The 11,439-nt window shown below is 44.9% G+C and overlaps 3 protein-coding genes across 3 annotated transcripts; 2 read left to right on the plus strand and 1 right to left on the minus strand.

The window, feature by feature from the left end:
- Positions 1–87: 87 nt before the first annotated feature.
- On the plus strand, positions 88–3,393 carry EAE98_004750 (uncharacterized protein). Its single transcript, XM_038952370.1, has 5 exons — positions 88–174; positions 232–783; positions 963–1,155; positions 1,213–3,112; positions 3,175–3,393. The coding sequence occupies exons 2-5, from the start codon at positions 365–367 to the stop codon at positions 3,234–3,236; spliced, it is 2,574 nt and encodes an 857-aa protein (XP_038811020.1). The 5' UTR covers positions 88–174; positions 232–364; the 3' UTR covers positions 3,237–3,393.
- A 1,048-nt stretch (positions 3,394–4,441) lies between these two features.
- Positions 4,442–5,848, minus strand: EAE98_004751 (uncharacterized protein; the record flags this gene model as incomplete). The annotated part of the gene is made up of 1 exon (XM_038952371.1): positions 4,442–5,848. One exon carries the CDS (start codon positions 5,846–5,848, stop codon positions 4,442–4,444), a length of 1,407 nt encoding a protein of 468 aa, XP_038811021.1.
- A 2,046-nt stretch (positions 5,849–7,894) lies between these two features.
- On the plus strand, positions 7,895–11,186 carry EAE98_004752 (uncharacterized protein; the record flags this gene model as incomplete). Its single annotated transcript, XM_038952372.1, has 4 exons — positions 7,895–9,106; positions 9,185–9,484; positions 9,546–9,617; positions 9,671–11,186. The coding sequence occupies exons 2-4, from the start codon at positions 9,444–9,446 to the stop codon at positions 11,184–11,186; spliced, it is 1,629 nt and encodes a 542-aa protein (XP_038811022.1). The 5' UTR covers positions 7,895–9,106; positions 9,185–9,443.
- Between the last annotated feature and the right edge of the window lie 253 nt (positions 11,187–11,439).

Consider the following 11,439-nt stretch of genomic DNA (forward strand, 5'->3'; position numbering starts at 1 on the left):
TCGCCGTTATCGCCTATCAGTAATAACCTTGGAATCTGCCATCCATACCTACCTACCCATTCGCGGCTTCCTTCCAAGCATATCATCATCCCGTGCAACATTCCTATTTCTACGATATTTCCCCTCATGTAACATCCACGGGAATATCAAGTTACAAGAGGGAAAAAAGAAAAGGTATATCCGTCATTAATGTACCATCAGCATTAATGTTGTGATCTGACACGTAGAAAGAGCTGCAGCAGGAGTTACAGCATTTAATCTCCAATCCAGGGAGCTCCCCGAGCTTTGCGGCCACTAAGATCGACCCCTCACCTCACAAGAGAACGGAAGGCGAAATTATATCATTTGTGTTTACTTCACTTCGATGTGGCCTTCACACGATCGTGCAGTTGATCTCTCCTCGACATCCTCCAATTCATCAGCCAAAAGAAAGCATCGCGATCCTCAAGGTCCAAATCCAAACTCGGCGAACACGCCCCCCAGTACATCCAAGGTTGATTATCATTCTTCGAAAAAGCTAAGGTCAATTTCATCATCAACAAGTCCAGGTTTACGGTCCAACATGAACAAGACAATGGGGTTTTCGCGTCCAGGAGTAGTAGATTTGACGAGGCCATCGAATTTTCAACCGCACACTGGAGCGAAGAGATTGGTGATTAAGAACCTCAGGATAAGTTCTCCAAATGATGGAGAGCAGTATTTCAAGAAGACCTGGAACGAGTTAGATGCTGCTTTGACATCAGTGTTTAGCAACGAGCAGCCAGTAACACCATTGGAAGTTCTGTAAGCTTTATTGACTCTTTCATCTTGCACCCCGATTGTCAATCCTCTTTGCATCTTCTATCTTCTCCTCTAATCCCGCTGCTTCCATTCCTCGCCCTTTCTGATAATCTTGCTCAATGGTCAATTACGCTGCATCTCATCTTTCCCAACAGGCAATCACTAACCCTTTAATATTGCAGATGTCGTGGAGTCGAATCGATTTGTCGGCGTGGAAAAGATAAGGCGGATCAACTATACAGACATCTAGAACTGCAATGCCACACACATATCAAGGATGGACTCTTACCAAAATATTTAAGCAAAGGAGATTCCAGCTCGGTAGAAACTCTGCGGGCTGTTGAGACTGTATGGGGGATATGGAGAACCCAATTGGTAGGCCTGCTAATAGACTTATGCCAATCTAGAGAAAAATACTGACACCGAGGTCAGATTCTATTGAGGTCCATATTCAGCTATCTCGACAGATCATATCTGCTGAACTCGAAGACACTTCCGCAACTCGAAGATATGGGTATACGACAATTTCGCCAAATCGTGTTTTTAAAAGGAAAGGAGATCAGTAAAACTGGAGCACAAGCTATACTGGGGATATGTGAACTGGTAGAGTATGATAGGAAGTCTTTGGATTTGTTTGATTCATCCCTTCTCCGAGCTTCCATCGCCACAATTCACATACTTGGTATATACACAAGCCTTTTCGAGGAACGATTCCAAGAGCTTTCTTCAGCCTACCTCGAGAATTTTGCATCAGAACGGAGCTCTTCGCCACTAAGAGAATATATCTCTTCTTGCGACGACCTGTTACGACGAGAAAGTCTCCGTTGCGATACATACAACTTTGACAGCACTACCAAAAAAACGTTGCTTGACACCGCTCACGATATTTTGGTCCGCAAACGCGCCGATGTCCTCCTGGAACCAGTAGCTGTATCTAAGCTCTTGGACGACAAAGAAATGGCATCATTGAAATCTTTATACCAGCTATTGAGACTTTCGGATATCCAGGCACAGCTCAAGAAGCCTTTCGCCCATTATATAAAATATGTTGGATCATCTATTGCAATGGATAAAGAAAGGGGCGATGAGATGGTTGTTCGTCTGCTCGAACTGAAGCGGTCATTGGATACTGTCATCCGTGATTCCTTCAACAAAGATGGGACGTTTACTTTCTGTCTTCGGGATGCGTTTGGACAATTTATAAATGACCGCCAAGTTGCCAAGGCATGGGGTACAGACACCTCTAAAGTTGGGGAAATGATTGCGAAATACATGGATGGTTTACTGCGTGGGGGACTTAAGGCCGTACCTCGTTCTCTGGTATCTGATGCCACAGATCGCAATGAGGCTGAGAAGAATGGACAAGCTAGTACCGGGGATGAGGATGCAGAATTGGACCGTCAACTAGAACAAGGTCTTGAGCTGTTCCGTTTCATTGAAGGGAAAGACGTATTTGAAGCTTTTTACAAGAAAGATCTGGCACGTCGCTTGTTGATGGCACGCAGTGCAAGTCAAGATGCTGAGAGGAATATGCTTGCTAAGTTAAGAGGTGAATGTGGTAACAGCTTCACCCATAACCTCGAACAGATGTTTAAAGATCAAGATATCTCTCGGGATGAAATGATCTCATATAAGCAGTCTCTAAGCAATACAAGCAAGACAACACTGGATCTACAAGTTAGTGTCCTCTCGTCTGCTGCTTGGCCAACTTATCCGGATATCGAAGTCAATCTTCCTGTCGAAGTTGCGAGACATATTGAAAAGTACGACCGGCATTATAAGCACAAACACAGTGGGCGCCGATTAACTTGGAAACATTCTCTGGCACACAGCGTTGTCAAAGCAACGTTCAAAAAAAGCGTTAAGGAACTTCTTGTTAGTGGTTTCCAAGCTATAGTACTTGTTCTTTTCAATGATCTTGAAGATGGCGGTCACCTTTCCTACAAGGATATCTCTAAAGCAACGGGTCTCGTCGATGTTGAACTAAAACGAACCCTCCAGTCGCTTGCATGCGCCAAAATTCGGCCCTTGGCTAAATATCCTAAAGGCAGAGATGTCAATGATACCGACACTTTTACCATCAATCTCAATTTCTCAGATCCAAAATATAGAATCAAGATTAATCAAATTCAATTGAAAGAGACTAAGGAGGAGAACAAAGAAACGCATGAGAGAGTTATTCAAGATAGAAGTTTTGAAACCCAAGCTGCGATTGTTAGAATCATGAAGTCTAGAAAGACGATGACGCATCAGAATTTGGTGGCGGAGGTTATCAATCAAACTAAAGGGAGAGGTGCCGTGGAGCCGGCGGAAATTAAGAAACACATTGAGAGTAAGTCTTCTTATTTACTATTGGACATTCACCGAGGATACAAGGACTAACAGTTTTTGAAGAATTAATTGAAAAGGATTATATCGAGCGAGAAGACGGCGGTCATTATACATACCTGGCATAGAAGGCATGGTGACGTCTCGCATGTGGGAGTTGTGGCTAGCATTGTAAGGAGTCAGGATTTACGTCCATATGTATGGTTTGATATGCATCTACGAATATAAATATTTTTAGCAAAGATTCAATGTTGTCGAGGAAAAAGAACACTCATAAATTTGTTGTTTGTTTCGATGTGAGAGACTTTATAGTAGTTCCCTGTGAAGATGATTTGGATGTATAATTCTTTATTGGATCAGAATACAATCACTTGATATTTGTTGACTCATACGCGGTTGGAGGTTAATAAAGCGGTAAGTTTTGATCTGGGGTCCGACATGAATTAAATGAGAGCATTGTTACTATTATAGCGTTATTGTAAAGCTTAAAGAAAGGAAAACCTTCGGAAAAGATTGCATTGGGAAACGGATTGTGAGGAGAGATGGATGGATGGTATGGTATAATGAGAAATGCAGGGAGAAAAGAATTCGCATCATTGAGCTTTGAAGGGTGTATTTTTCTTCTGGGGAGGGTACGGGAAAAGATATCGTGAGGTGCTCGTTTGGATTGCATTATTGGATGGATGTATTGAGATATTTGGGTAGGTGTATTGATAAATGTAGTTGGAATTCATTGATGAAGAGCTGGTGTTTGGAGATGGGGATGACGATCTAATTATATATATATAGAGAGAGAGAGAGGTTCATATTGGATGGTATTAATATTCACGAGACGTGTGTCGGAATTACATTTACGACATAAAGCAGATATGCAAGTTTAAGGATGTTCTTATGGTGAGTTGAAGACTGGCTGGTTATTTTGTGGATAATTATATTGTTATTATGGTTACTATTACTATTGCTATTACTATTGTAAAGACAGTGCATCTAATGTGCCCAATGCAAATATAGAGGAAAAGAAGATTGGCGATTGTAATGTTACATTATATCTTTTCTCTCCGTATCTTGCTTTGAGCCGTGTGGTTTACGTCGGATGTTCTCCAATCTTCACCTCCTGGTTCACTAGAAACACACTGTCTACTAACAAGCTTTTCGCACGAGTATTCTCTGCCTTGAACTTTCCTGTACTCCCATGCCATACCCCAACCCAAAACTTGCTGCGCTGATATCCTAGATATCCGTTTGATGAAGCAGAGACGGGAATTCCATTCGCAAGTATCGAAATCCCCAAGCACTGACCACGCACGCAAGCCTACAGAGCACAGTTCTTGAATTAACAACGTCGCATTAACCTAAACATATACCATCCAGCTTCATAGGAGGTGGTAAGTACCTGCCAATCGAGCAAGGTCATGTATCGGATAGTATCCGTACCACCCAACCATCCCATGACGATCTTGTGAGCGTAGGACTCCTGGAAGCCGCATTGGGTGACGAGGTTTTGGTAGATCCAGTTGCGCGTATCGGGGGTGTTCCAAGACCACATTGGCCGAGAGTTCGCGCAGATAGGGGGGTCGGCAGGGGGTTGTCGCATGATTTTCCACGATTCGGGGAGTAGGCTGGGACCTTCGAATGGTAGGAGAGGGCCGGTGGAGGCGGGGGCGCTGGGGATGAGATCCATGTTTCTGGTTACGTTCCTGAGGAAGGATTGCTCGAGTTCGGGTCGGGAAAAGCTGACGCTGGGCCATGTTAATGGATATGTGGAACGGGGTGGATATAGGAGAGGAGAAGTAAAAGCTCGCGGGGGATATATTGTGGAGCCGGGTTGACATTGGAGCGGAGAAAGATAAGGTCGCATGAGGCGTCTGATGGCTCCGAAGTTAACTGGTGCGGAGGGCTGGGGGCTTGGAGTTCCTTTAGAGCTCGGAGCCGAAGTTGTGTTGCGCGAGGGTAATCGTGGGAATGTGGGGTAGGACTCCGAGGGAGGCGATGAGGGTGTCCAATATGAGTTGTAATATTTGTAAGGGGACCTCAGGTGACTAGGAAGCTCATTGGAGGGATTGTTGTCCTCGCCGCCATGCGTTCCGGCTGTTGATCTCCAGGCGGAATCATTACTATCTGCAGGATTCAATGGCGTGGTAGATACAAGACAATTACGCCTTCCGACTATTGGGTTCATTGTGGAATCATTACTATCTGCAGGATCCAATGGCGTGATAGATACAAAAGAATTACGCCTTCCGACTGTTGGGTTCATTGTGGAACCAGCACCTTCTGTAGCATATCTTTCTGCCCCAAACTCTGACCTGGCACCACCACCGTGCTGACTATCTTCCCTCTCGCATTGTGCTTGCTCAGTATGTCCTTCGGCGCCATTTTGTCTCATGTGATAAGCAACCGTGAGATGATGTTCTGTTTCCATTAAACTGCGGGCGCTTTCCAGGTGTTTCAATTGGGAAGCCCTCAACATTTCGCACAATCTGTTGTATTCGTCCTCATGGACATTCTTGCCTGTTGAGCATTGCTGTGTCTCGGTGGTGGTCGCGCGTTCTGGGCTTCTTCCTCTAGGAGCTACAGTGCCAACGGGATATGTGAATGGATCTCTCATACGTTCGACAAGACGTGTGAATGCCTCTAAATCAAAACCCACATTTGGGTCATTGCCACGACGCGAATGATCGCCTGATAGGCGCACTCTCGGAGAGGCGCTTCTTACGCGAAGTGGGCGATCCTCACTCATTGCTGCAAAGACGTCTCGAAGATTTTTGGAAATAGATGAGATCTGGTAACGGGGAATGAGGAATAGCTGTGTTGATTGAAGTAGATAAGATTTGAGTATTGGAGATCGATAGTCGCTTAAGATGGATATATCTAAGGACTAGAGATGAGAGGATATATTGAAGTAATAGTTGTGTTGATTGAAGTAGATGAGATTGATAGTTGCTTAAGATGGATAATATCTATGAACTATTGAAGAAAATGTTGTTGGAAATGGAGATGAAAGGTTTGGAATGAACGAAAGAGAAAATTTCTCACAATTCGTTTTGTGCGAAAAATTTAATGCTACTAATTTAGAGCTGGTCCTAAAGACAAAGCTAACGTCTTACTATATCCAACTTTTGAACACCTGTCTACATTGTGGAATATTTTGTTCACAGGAAACAAACAGGGAATGCAAATAGAGCCTCTTGAACGCTTCATATGTTACTTGATTTTTGTCAGAGATCTTAATGTCGGTACCCGGTAGGACGTTGTAGATTTGTTACAAAAAAAACTCGAGAGTTTCCCCCTGGGAGACAGCAGTCTCTCTGGCATTCTCCAGTTCTCCGTTCATTCGATGGGCACCCGTAGAAGACTACCACTGGCGCCATTTTGGGCAATGACGATGAAAAGATGCTGATCATTCCAGAGACGAACATAATACTTGGCTATACGAACCGTCTCCCGTAGTATATAGATCCATGATTGTACTTTCCCCTTAGGGCTCAACGATGAAAACTTTCAAAGAGAGCAATGGTGGTAACATCATAACCACAACCAACTTCATCAATTTCATCATCAATCTCACGTTTAAAGATCGAATAAACAGCGATGAAGGACCACTGTCCACTGAGACAGTGATTGGTATGGTACCGTCCAATTTACGTACGAAGTTGTACGCAAAGGAACGTTTGTGACCTGGTGCTCAGGTGTATGAAGACCCTTCCAATCCAAAGAATACGACCCAAGCAGCATTGATAATCCCATGTGGCTTACGAAAAGACAATACGAGGTAGTTTTGTCGATAGAGAATAAATGGGGAGATTGAATCCATGTAAAACAACAGCATTTGAGGCATGGAGGGATTAAAAAATGAAAATTACATGTTTTCTTGTTTGTTGATACTGTACCGCGCCGCGTACTGTCCTGGCCTTGCAAGAAGAGGTCACGGCGTGGACTTTGGCGAAGATAACTTTCGGCCTTAAAGACCATCGCAACGGTCAGGCCACATCTGTTGGCAGAGACTCAAAAGGTCGAAAGGCTTTTGGAAAGGCTCTTTTCTCTCTTTCTTATAGACCGAGAAGATGCTAATAATAGTAGTACAGAGGCTTGTCGTACTGACTGCAAGGATAGAAGATTATTTGTCGAATACTAATGGTCAAATGGTCAAATAGTCAAATAGTCGAATGTATGAATTTTGGTTACAATACCAAGGTAGGTAGCCACAGGAAGGTAAACGAATTGATATACTTTTGGAGATCTCAGACCCGAAATTGGTACACATCTGTGCACACCACACGAACAAAGTAAAGGTACAGCTCATTTCAATTGCTTGGGAATGGGACGGCGTTATACCTCATAAAAATGTCATTGAATGCACCGGTAAGGGTGCCTATGTACTTTATAACTCGCCATTCCGGATAGATACTACCCAGATACTCTGTGTCCAGTCAACTGGCAAACTTAAGCTATGATCTATTGTGATCTTTACCATCGAGTAGCAGGCTAATAGGTCTCTGGCTTCCGGGAGAGGGGATATATTATACGGTATATGAAATACCGTTTGTTCTACTTCTCCCCGGACACCCGCCATTTGGATTACTACGGAGTATACAGAGTACGGACTCGTCGAGAGTCGAGACGGACTTGAGACGGAGTATAGCCACCCAGCCGTGCCAGCCAACTGAACTTGGAGCCAAGAAATTCAAGATCCACTATGATGTCCACTATGAATCTGTGATCTCTCCTCGTGAATCTCGTCGAATCCCTTGGTTGGCTCTTGCACCCTCAAGAATTACGACATAGGTAAAGATGTTTTGGAATCTCACATCATCATTGATCAACATCTCCTATTTCATCCCAACTGATTCGTGAATGGCGTTCTGGTGTTTCCAAAATCACAGCCACAAATCAAATCAATGATGTCGAATAGCTGACCACTCCAGCAAGACACACTCAAAATAAACATGTTTGATGGTCATGAAAGCGCCCTGATGGAAGAAAGAGAATCGGTTGGTGGTGACTCTTTTACACCAAAATTGGATCTCCACAAGGGTCATGCAGATATGGCTGGTGCGACACACTAAAAGGGATAACCGCCGTTCTACCGCCGTTCGAAAGTAAGAATTTTAACGATGATTCGAAACTGCCAGCATTCAAAAGGTCAAAGAGCAACCAAAGAATTCATCTAGTAACATCTACACCCGCGCTTGGTCAAATATAGCGTCAGGGCACTTCTTCCATCTCCAGTGATTCAAGTGGCGATCACTTCAAATTGGACAAACATTCCGACGTTGTTCAGTCACAGCGTTGCTTCCCCCCACAGCATGGCCAGACGAGCAATCCGAACACAGTATGGAATTTGTGGAACAAACATGCTTCGCCATGTGAGACGGCACTCCAATGATTGTGTCTAAATCTATACATTCATCGTGAAGTGTGGGTGACCATTGACTGGTCTTGGAAGACGCCCCTACTTATGCTGGGTGCTGCCATCAACCTCCAATATGCTTCAAGGATTGAATGGCACGGTATCTAGTCGATGCCGTGTATTCTTTTTAAAAAGGTTGTAATAGCTCTGCTGATCTTCTCTCAATCTCAAATGTTCTTTTGGAAATTTTCTTTTTCTCTACTCGTCACTCTTTCCTTGAACCATTCCTTCATGGGAAATATCCACTCCTTTACATCAAATATCTCTTCTCTCTTTTACATTCCTGGTGAATAATTATCAAACGGCCCCAATCTCTACATCGGTCGACCTCAAGTTGTGGCTATAACCTCTATCAGTAAAGGTCGAGGGGAGCGATATTTGGGGAACTACCTTTCACTCATCGTGACGAGCTTCAGCAGTCATTCCATACACTCTTTACTCACAAAACATTCAACACCACCTCAAAAATATCTACCATTCCAAATTCCTGGAACGACACATTTGATCCACTTTCATCGTCTGGGTTATCCATGATCCATCTAATAAACCGTCCATCTGAAACGCAAAACATCAAAAACCGACTGTCAGGTACGAGCACGGTCCGCGCTTCATAGATTCCGATTTCTCTACCAAGGCCCCAGATCGACCTTTCTGACCACTTCTAAGTTTTCGTGCAATTCTGTTGGAGTTTTACTACTTGCATATCCGATAAAAGCTGTGCTCATCACGATTGCTTTCTCATCTTGTACTTTTGCTTCTTTTTACATTCATTAGTTGTCGACCTGTGGGGCTTTAAAAAGGAATCCGAATTTCTTCAGCCTTTGTATATCACCAGACTCCCCCCATATTGCATGTTAAACTTCGAGACACTCAATGGGCATTGTTTGACTTCCATAATTACCAAAGCTATTTAATATTATTCATAATGGGGTGGTTTGGAAACCAAGATTTGTCTGCCAAGTTCGGGTGAGTCTCTCAACAATGAACATTCATACATGCATACATGTGTCTGATACATCTTCTATAGCATTGTCCTTGGTGGTGCAATCTTCATCGTATTATCCGCCGGCCTGATAAAAGTATGGCTCAACAAAAGAAAGTAAGATGAAAGCTTCAAACAGTTGAATTTACTTTTGCTAAACGTATTACCAGGCTCGCAAGAAATATCAAAATCGAGGAACTGGAGAAGGCAAACAGCACGCAGGAGAGACTCAATGTAGAGGAGCTTGGTGAAGGTGATCTCTTTGGTGTTCGAGCAATCGAGAGAGGTTTCTTCGGGGGTGTTTCACAATCTCGAAGCAACTCTCCCGCCCAATCAATGTTCGGTCCACCCTCAACAACCGCGGTCGACTTGACAGAAACTTCCAGAGCACTTGAGGCTATCAGAGGTCCATCAGCTGCTAGCAGCAGTAATATTAGTTTATCGAGACGTTCCAGCGAGGTCTCCGCTCCCAAATCGATCAAACATAAGCCGTCACCTCTCCGCTTACAGCCTTCTGCAGCGGAAATCAGACGCTCTGCTCTGCCTAATGTTGGAGGCTCATACATACCACCATCACCAATCAAGGAGGTCAAGCCACAATCGAACTCAGTCGAAGTTCAATTCGGGAGACCCTCGGTTTCTGAGTCTCCCCCCAGCAGAACTCGATCTGAAGAGGAGGTATCTCAACTACATTACCAAGGAGAGGTTCCACGCAACTTCATGTTTTTAGCAGGTCAGCACTCCAGCGTTAGATCTCAAGCAGGATCTATACACGGCAGCGCCGAACCATCGCCTCAGAACCAAACCAAGATCCCCAAGATCCCTACAGTACCAGCTCCAACACACGTCTTTGGATTCCCTCCCCGATTCTCCGGACGATCACGATCTTCATCCCCCGAAGAAGAATCTTCCAACAGCGACCGCTCCTCAACCTCCTCCCCCGAATTACCCGTCCCCGCCATCCCCTCTCCCTACAAAAACTCTTATCAACCCACCGCCCTCCTCGAACAAGAACCACGACAACTCAACACCAAACCTCGCTCCTATCAACCCACCCAGCCTTCCGAACCCGAATCCCAATCCGACTTCTACACCCACTATCGTGAACCCAGCGTCGCCAACTCCATCCTCACCACCCGAACATCTATCCTCGATGACCCGTCTCTCTCGCGTTCCGGCTCCGTGAACCCCGTCCGCGGCCGTCCCGCCTATAAATCTAATTCCCGCACTCCTTCCGCCGCCTACACCCATGGTCAAATATCCCGCACCCACGATTCTCTTCGCATGTCTCGCAAAGCCTCGCTTCAAACACAGGAACGTCGGATTTCGCGCGACAGAGATCAGATGCACTATGATCCGACGCTATCTTCTGGGTCCGCGGTGAGAAACCGCAGCGGGAGTGTCCAGGGTCGCGCGGTGGATTTTGATCGTCCGAGAGAAAGCCCGTTTAGTAATGCGAATGCGATTGCGGGGTCGGAACATGGGAGACAGGAGAGTTACTCGAGTGTGAGTACGGCGAGTAGCAGGGAGAGTTCGAGGGAGGGGAGAGGAAGGAGTGGGAGTGTGGGGGAGGAGGAGTGGAGGGGGAGAGGGAGGGGGAGAAGTGTTGTTGGGGAGACTATCGTGGAGGTTTTGACGCCGCTGACGAGTCGGGGACAGAGATTTGATGCTAGTGATTTGGTTTAGGGGAAGGAGGTTTATTTCATTTGTTTTTGAGGTTGGTAGGGGGTGAGTAGGGGAAGATTGTATTTTATTGTATATCTATTGTATATCTTAATGGTGTATTGGTGTTGCTTGGAAGTATATCTAGGGGCGGGATAGGAATGGATAGGCCCGGGTAGGATAAGAAGGATATGGTTAGCAAAAGTTCGAGACGACCCCATTGGGAATCCGACATTTTTTAGATAGATATTCCATCCCGTAACACGGTATTGCAAAT

This window comes from Botrytis deweyae (assembly GCF_014898535.1).
Source record: "Botrytis deweyae strain B1 chromosome Unknown BDEW_009, whole genome shotgun sequence".
NCBI classification, from domain to species: Eukaryota; Fungi; Ascomycota; class Leotiomycetes; order Helotiales; family Sclerotiniaceae; genus Botrytis; species Botrytis deweyae.

Bases quoted from the DNA above. Each gene is read 5' to 3' on its own strand.
- EAE98_004750 (XM_038952370.1), top strand. From the start codon at position 365: ATGTGGCCTTCACACGATCGTGCAGTTGATCTCTCCTCGACATCCTCC. The intron at 784-962 runs GTAAGCTTTATT...TTAATATTGCAG, and splicing joins GTAACACCATTGGAAGTTCT to ATGTCGTGGAGTCGAATCGA. The intron at 1,156-1,212 runs GTAGGCCTGCTA...CACCGAGGTCAG, and splicing joins GGATATGGAGAACCCAATTG to ATTCTATTGAGGTCCATATT.